We start from the raw sequence: 8,043 nt of genomic DNA, 5'->3' as shown, positions 1-8,043 counted from the left end.
CCTAGTGGCAAGAAGCTGAACTGCAATCCCAAAGGCATGAGGTTCAAGGTAACCAGTCGCTCCTTGAGAGAAGAATGGGCAATCTCCTCCCATGCATTAACTGCCTCTGAAAACCCACAGGAGGGTCAACTATGGGTCGGTTCTGACTCTACAGTACACAACGACAACAACAAGAATTGACATTCTACTAATAAAGATTAACTAGCTCTGTGACCAAGGGAAAGATATTTAATCTCTTCAATCCTTGGTTTTCCAAGTAATGCTTCTGCAAAGTATTGTGAAGATTAAATGAGATTATGTGAGCAAATACCCCTAGTGCAATACTTGGTACAAAAAAAGCCAAATCAAAACACACTGCTGTCAACTTGATTCTGACTCATGGTGACTGGACACCAGGGTTCTGAGGCCATAAATCCTTACAGGAAGAGATTGTCCCTCCTTCTCCCAGAGTGACTGATGGCTTTGAACTGCCAGCCTTTTGGTTAACAATACAGCAAATAACATACTATGCCACCAGAACTCCTTTGGCACAAAGGAAATATCCTGTAAATGTTGAATTTAAGCAAACAACAACAACAACAAAAAAAACCCCACCAGAAAGGAGAATATATTCTCACTATTTAATTATATGTAAAGTCAGGTCTTAACTGTCTCTAGCACTTGTGCTCTTCCCACTCCATCATTTCATATTTTCCCAAAATATTATTATAGAATAGGGAACTTCATATTCTTGATCCAGTATTATGTTCCTTATCCATTTCTTTTTATGCAAATACTAGCACTAGAATTTTGGAAATACAAATAGTTTCTATTCTTGACTCTGATGCACTTTGGTGAATGGGCTGTCATATACTTGGTAAATGAAATAAGTCCCCTAATGTGGCCATCATTAAGCCTTCTCTGGTTGAATATTTTGATAGATATTTTTCTTGAGCTCTTTACTTGAACTAGAAAAGATAATACTTTCAGGTAATGTAAAGTTGATGCTATTACACCAAACACAGTTTAGTTTGCTTAACAAATATTCCAGCTAACACACACAACTATGTGAGTGTAATTTTCAGGGCCATCTTTTATAAGACTAACTAGTGCCTATTTGTTGTAATATGCTGTTGAGTCACTTGTGACTCATAGCGAGCGATCCTGTGTACAACAGCCCCAAACCCTGCTCTATCCTGTGCCAATCTTATTCCATATTTGAGGGCTTAGCCTCAGTTGCTATATCTGCTAGTCTAAGTGTGCTTTATTGTATATAGGGTTTTTGAAGACCTGTTCTTTTTGGAAGTGGATGGTCACTCCTTCTTCCTAGTCTGTCTTCATTTGAATGTTCAGATGTAGAACAGTATCTCTGACAGAGTGCTTATTTAGAAGTGTAACTTTTTTGTTTGTTGTTGCTATTAAATATAAGGCTATTTTTGTTTTTATATCTTGGTCTTCAACAGGTATGTTTCTGGCAGAACTGATAGAAAAATATTTTGTGTCCCCGACGCTGTTCCGAGTGATCCGACTCGCCAGGATCGGCCGAATCCTGCGTCTGATCAAAGGAGCAAAGGGAATCCGCACGCTGCTCTTTGCGTTGATGATGTCGCTCCCTGCGTTGTTTAACATCGGCCTCCTGCTCTTCCTCGTCATGTTCATCTACGCCATCTTCGGAATGTCCAACTTTGCTTATGTTAAGAGAGAAGTTGGCATTGATGACATGTTTAACTTCGAGACCTTTGGCAACAGCATGATCTGCCTGTTCCAAATTACCACCTCTGCTGGCTGGGACGGCTTGCTGGCACCTATTCTCAACAGTGGACCACCCGACTGTGACCCTGAAAAAGATCACCCTGGCAGTTCCGTTAAGGGAGACTGCGGTAACCCATCTGTTGGGATTTTCTTCTTCGTCAGCTACATCATCATCTCATTCCTGGTGGTGGTGAACATGTACATCGCTGTCATCCTGGAGAACTTCAGTGTTGCTACTGAGGAAAGTGCAGAGCCCCTGAGTGAGGATGACTTCGAGATGTTCTATGAGGTTTGGGAGAAGTTTGACCCCGATGCGACGCAGTTTATCGAGTTTGCCAAACTCTCTGATTTCGCAGCTGCCCTAGATCCTCCTCTTCTCATAGCAAAACCCAACAAAGTCCAGCTCATTGCCATGGATCTGCCCATGGTCAGCGGTGACCGCATCCACTGCCTCGACATTTTATTTGCCTTTACCAAGCGTGTTTTGGGTGAGAGTGGAGAGATGGATGCCCTCAGAATACAGATGGAAGAACGGTTCATGGCATCGAATCCTTCCAAAGTCTCCTATGAGCCCATTACAACCACTTTGAAACGCAAACAAGAAGAGGTGTCTGCTGTTGTTATCCAGAGAGCTTATAGGCGCTACCTCTTGAAGCAGAAAGTTAAAAAGGTTTCAAGTATATATAAGAAAGACAAAGGCAAAGAAGGTGAAGGAACCCCTATCAAAGAAGACATCATCACAGATAAGCTGAACGAGAACTCAACACCAGAGAAAACTGATATGACGCCTTCTACCACTTCTCCACCTTCCTATGACAGTGTGACCAAACCGGAAAAAGAAAAATATGAAAAAGACAAATCAGAAAAGGAAGACAAAGGGAAAGATATCAGGGAAAGCAAAAAATAAAAAAGAAACAAGGGATATTCCATTTTGTGATCAATTGTTTACAGCCTGTGATGGTAATGTATTTTGTGTCAACAGGACTCCACAGGTGGTTTATGCCAAACTGACTGTTTTTACAAATGTATACTTAAGGTCAGTGCCTATAATAAGACAGGGACCTCTGGTCAGCAAACTGGGACTCAAAAAAACCAGAGAAATAGCATCGACAGGAGGTTTCTGTTTTCACAACCAGCTGACACTGCTGAAGAGCAGAGATGTAATGGCTACTCAGACTATGGGAACCAATTTAAAGGGGGGAAGGAAGTTAAATTTTTATGTAAATTCAAACATGTGACACTTGATAATATTAATTGTATCACTGTTTATGATTTAACTGCCACATCTGCCATATTTCTACAAAAAAATGTGTGCTGTGAATTTATCACCTTTTAATTTTTAATTCACAGGTTGTTTACTATTATATGTGACTATTTTTGTAAATGGGTTTATGTTTGGGGCAAGGGATTAAAAGGGAGGGAATTCTACATTTCTCTATTGTATAACTGGATATATTTTAAATGAAGGCATGCTGCACTTCTTGTTCACACAGGAAAAAAATTACATCACAAAAGGAAAGAGTTTACTTCTTGTTTCAGGATGTTTTTAGATTTTTGAGGTGCTTAAATAGCTATTCATATTTTTAAGGTGTTTCATCCAGAAAAATTTTAATGTGCCTGTACATGTTCCTTAGAGTTCACAACATTAAAGAGCTGTTTTATTTTTACATATTCCATTATATGTACATGTATATATGTATATATGTCTATGTGTGTATACATATACATACATGTATACACACATGCACAAACACATATACCATCACATAGTCATTTCTAGTCCCGGCAGCATGAATATAACACTCTTGATAAGTGTCCTTTGGCATAAAGTAAAAATATCTATCAGTCCTTTCTAAAAACCTGAATTGACCAAAAATCATCCCCAGTACCACTTTATAAAGTTGATTCTGCTTTTTTCCTGCAGTATTGTTTAGCCATCTTCTGCTCTTGGTAAAATTGACATGCTATATGTCAATTAAAAAAAAAGTCTGCTTTGTAAATAGTAATTTTACCCCGTGGTGCATGTTTGAGCAAACAAAAATCATGACTTAAGCACAGTATTTATTGCATCAAATATGTACCACAGTAAGTATAGTTTGCAAGCTTTCAACAGGTTAATATGTTGTAATTGGTTCCATTATAGTTTGAAGCTGTCACTGCTGCATGTTAATCTTGCCTATGCTGCTGCCTTCCCTCTACTGTTCACGAGTCTAATATGGGAAGCCATATGTCAGTGGTAAAGTGAAACAACTTGTTCAACTAAGACCTCATTCTTCATGTCATTAAGCAATAGGCTGCAGCAATCAATGAAGAGCTTCTTGCTTTTTATTCTTCCAATTTTAATTGAACTCAGTGGTGAAGAGCCTGATTGTACAAACATGTTGCAAGCTGCTTAAATCTGTTGAAAAATATATGGTTAGAGTTTTCTAAGAAAATATAAATACTGTAAAAAGTTCATTTTATTTTCTTTTTCAGCCTTTTGTACATAAAATGAGAAATTAAAAGTATCTTCAGGTTGATGTCACAGTCACTATTGTTAGTTTCTGTTCCTAGCACTTTTGAATAAAAGCACTTCACGAAATAAGCAAAGACAAAGATACAGAGTAGGGTCCTGCTTTTTTTATTAGTACTGTAACTTGCACACCTTTTAATGTGAAATGAATCTCAGACTGTGTCCAGTGTTGATTTGCTTTTGAATAGTAAAACCTTATCATTGAAGAGGCACAAAGGAAGATTAGTTGGTACTGCTTAAATCTGATGTTTCCACCTAGTCTTTTTTTAATCAGTAAATCATCAGTCTCGTCCAGTGTTACACAAATAGCTCGTTTTCTGACTGACTCATATGACACCAGAGCTGTATGAGATGCAACATGGGGTTCATGCCTATTTTTTTCCTCCCTCACGAAACCAGGTAGCGAAATTATACTACTATTTACAGCAAAATATGTTGTGTTTCTTTCACAGGCAACATTAAATGTAGACTATACTAAAGCTATTGACTTGTAGTGTGTTGGTGAAATGCATGCAGGAAAATGCTATTACCATAAAGAACGGTAAACCACATTACAATCAAGCCAAAAGAATAAAAGTTTTGCTTTTGTTTTGTATTTAATTGTTCCGTCTTTGTTTCTTTGAAAAGGCCTTCAGAAGACGAATTTCTATCATGTACAAATTATCAGAAATAATAAATGTAAAGAATACATCTAAAAAGTTACAAAAACTCATCCTTAAGTTTTTTCATGGAATGGAAATTAGTTCAGAAGAGTGTACTGAATACCCAATCTCAATATTGGCCAAAAACCTCGATATGGCATTGAGTGAAGTAGTGGAAAGCTACGTAAATTAATAAAAAAAATTACTAATATTTTTGTTGTGCATCTTTTCTCCTTCTTGCCTGTTTCCCCTCCTCTCTAGTCTTTTTAAACCTTTCCCTATGTATCCTTGATCTGCTTTTCTGTATATTCTTCACTCTATTCCTTGAACTCTAAGAGCATTTTCTAGTCCAAAACCCTCCTTTCATTTCATTTTCACCAAATATTTTGTTTGTACTAGAGACAGCAGCTCTTTGGAGGGAATAATTCCCATCAGAAATCATCTAACCCACAGGGATCCCACATATGTGGGGTAGAATTGCTCCATGGACTTTTCAAGGATCTTCAGGAAGCTCATCTCCAGATCTGTCTTTGAGGCACTTCTGCTTAGTTCAGACTGCCAATATTTTGTCTAATATTCAAGTACTTAACTGTTTGTGTCATGTAGGAACTATAATAATTTGTTCTCAGTTTGTAAAATCCAAAAAGTCTCTCTGTATTAATCCCTAAAAATTCGTTGGCAGAAATTTTAAGTGAACTTAGATCTCAACTCTTCATAGTATATGAATCTGAATCCTAAAAGGACATATTAGGTTAGCTCATATAATTATGAATAATTGCTGAATAATTATAAATGAATTGTTATGTGCCACCTACCTGCCTGCAACTCATAGAGACCTTATAGCTCAATACCTCTGAACCCTGCCCTCTCCTGAGCCAGTCACACTGTCTATGACACACCCACTCTCATTATCCCAGTCACCCACTCTCATTACCCCAGTCACTGTGTCAATCTGTGTCATCCAGGGTCTTCCTCTCCTGTGCTCTCCCTCCATCTTTCCAAGCATTATATCCTTCTCCAAGCACTGGCTTCTCCTGGCTACATGCCCAAAGGAAATTTCTTTGCTTCAAAAGAGCAACTTGGTTTCACCTCTCTAGGACAGATAGTCCATGGCATGTTTAACAACTCAAAGGCAATGCTCTTCTCCAGCATCACAACTGAGAAACCTAAAAAAGAAAAGAACAGCATCGTATGCACTTAGAACAATAAAAATCGTGTCTCTTGAATAGGACCCAAGTATAGGATTGTATTTAATTCTTCTCATTTAAGCTAATTCTTAACTAAATTGGAAACTAATGAGTAAAGGTCTCTTTACCCAGCAGAAAAGAATGTTCTAAAAAAAGATAGCCCCTGTCCCCCTTTGGTACTTCCTTACATAAATAATCACAGGAACCTGGCACCCACTCCACTGGTTTTGGGCTGTTTAGTCAGGTTATTTGAGGAATTGACATTGATGCATTTGTATCTAGGACTCTCTCCTAAAACTAGTTGATGGAAAGGAAATGGTATCAGAGTAGGAAACTTTTTCAAGTACATATTACAAACACATTGTAGCACCCTTCATGGCACCCACAGCTCCTACTGGATGGGATGAATATGAAAATGGCTTGGAAATAGTATTATTATAAAAGTTCCCCAAGTAAATCTCACAGGTTATTGGATAAGAATAGTTAATCTAGGTCAATCACACAGCTCAGATCAGTCAGCCATGCAATGTAACTGCAATTTCTTATAAAGACACCAACAGAGGTGAAGGTATAGGAAGAGACAAGCAGAAAAATCATGGAGATTATTTCGTAAGTCATTTTCAGAAAAGTGTCTTCTTTGTTCTTACTACCTACAGCAGTGCTAGAAAAGGAGAAAGGAAAGGGTGGAGATAAAGAAATTTTGCATAGTTGTCAATATATCTGCAAAGAAATATGATTTTTTTAATCTCAAAGTTTGATTCTGAAAAAGGTATAGAAGACATTATATAAATAAATATTCTGATTAGTTTGGATCTATATAGTGATTTAGGTTTTCTCTGAAATAAATATAAGTGGCATAGATATATCAATTTTATTATAGAAACAAATGAGTGACATAAATATGTCAATTTTATGAAGAAGCAGAGGTTAAAGACAAACAGTTCAAAGAAAGAAGTGGAGGAATTAAATATTGTGCTGAAAATTCTATAAATTACTGTCAATAAGGGGTAATTAGTTATTCTTGAGTAATAGAAAAAGCAAGGGCAACGAGATGGGAGGACATTTTTCTCTATGTGTCAACATTGTCATTTCCATTCTGTTTGTTCAGTTTTCATTCTCATTATTTCCATTCTGTTTGTTTGGTTTTTGGTCTCATTTCCCTGGTCCTCCTGAGCCATCTTTGTTTTAAGGTAAATACTGACCATTTTTCTTATGTGGTTAATTATTTTAGGGAGCACACTATTCATGGGTGATAAAGTTTATTGTATAAGCCAATAACACAGAAGAATTTCATGAAACAACATATGAGCAAGAGCCTATGGTGATGAAAGAAGAAGTTCAGGCTGCTTTGAAGGAAATGGCCAAAAATAAGGCTCCAGGAATAGGTGGTATACCAATTGACATATTTCAGTTAACAGATGCTGCCCTGGACGTGCTCACCAAGTTGTGCCAAGAAATCTGGAGAACGACCACTTGGCCAACTGACGAAGAGATCGATATTTGTTCCTATCCCAAAGAAAGGTGACCCAACAGAATGTGGAAACTACAGAACAATCTCACTGATTTCACATGCAAGCAAGATTTTACTGAAGATCATCCAAAAACTACTGGAACAGCACATCAACAGAGAACTACCAGAAGTCCAGGCTGGTTTCAGAAGGGGTCGTGTTACTAGAGATATTGTAGCTGATGTTAGATGGATCTTGGCTGAAAGCAGGGAATACCAGAGGAATGTCTATCTGTGTTTCATTGACTATGCAAAGGCATTTGACTGTGTAGATCATAACAAACTGTGGCTGACTCTGAGAAGAATGGGAATCCCAGAACACTTGATCGTTCTAATGCGAAACTTATACTTGGACCAGGAGGCAGTCGTCAGAACAGAGCAAGGGAACACTGCATGGTTCAAAATTGGGAAGGGCGTACACCAGGGATGCATCCTATCTCCATACCTTTTCAACCTATATGCAGA

At 37.8% G+C, this 8,043-nt stretch overlaps 1 protein-coding gene across 5 annotated transcripts in view; it reads left to right on the top strand.

Moving 5' to 3' along the window:
* SCN2A (sodium channel, voltage-gated, type II, alpha subunit) overlaps positions 1-5,099 on the top strand; it is a 172,805-nt gene extending 167,706 nt beyond the window's left edge. For 3 of the 5 annotated variants that reach the window (XM_006879342.1, XM_006879341.1, XM_006879343.1), the window contains one exon: positions 1,443-5,099. In XM_006879342.1, coding sequence (XP_006879404.1) covers positions 1,443-2,638 — 1,196 coding nt within the window. In that variant the 3' untranslated portion in view covers positions 2,639-5,099. The remainder of the gene's footprint in view (positions 1-1,442) is intronic. The other 2 variants (XM_006879344.1, XM_006879345.1) reach the window with 1 other exon arrangement.
* The last annotated feature ends 2,944 nt before the right edge of the window (positions 5,100-8,043 follow it).

Source organism: Elephantulus edwardii, unplaced genomic scaffold, assembly GCF_000299155.1.
Source record: "Elephantulus edwardii isolate Elephantulus edwardi_28Jun2011 unplaced genomic scaffold, EleEdw1.0 scaffold00003, whole genome shotgun sequence".
In the NCBI taxonomy this organism is placed as follows: Eukaryota; Metazoa; Chordata; class Mammalia; order Macroscelidea; family Macroscelididae; genus Elephantulus; species Elephantulus edwardii.
This window is presented reverse-complemented; position numbering and strand designations above follow the sequence as displayed.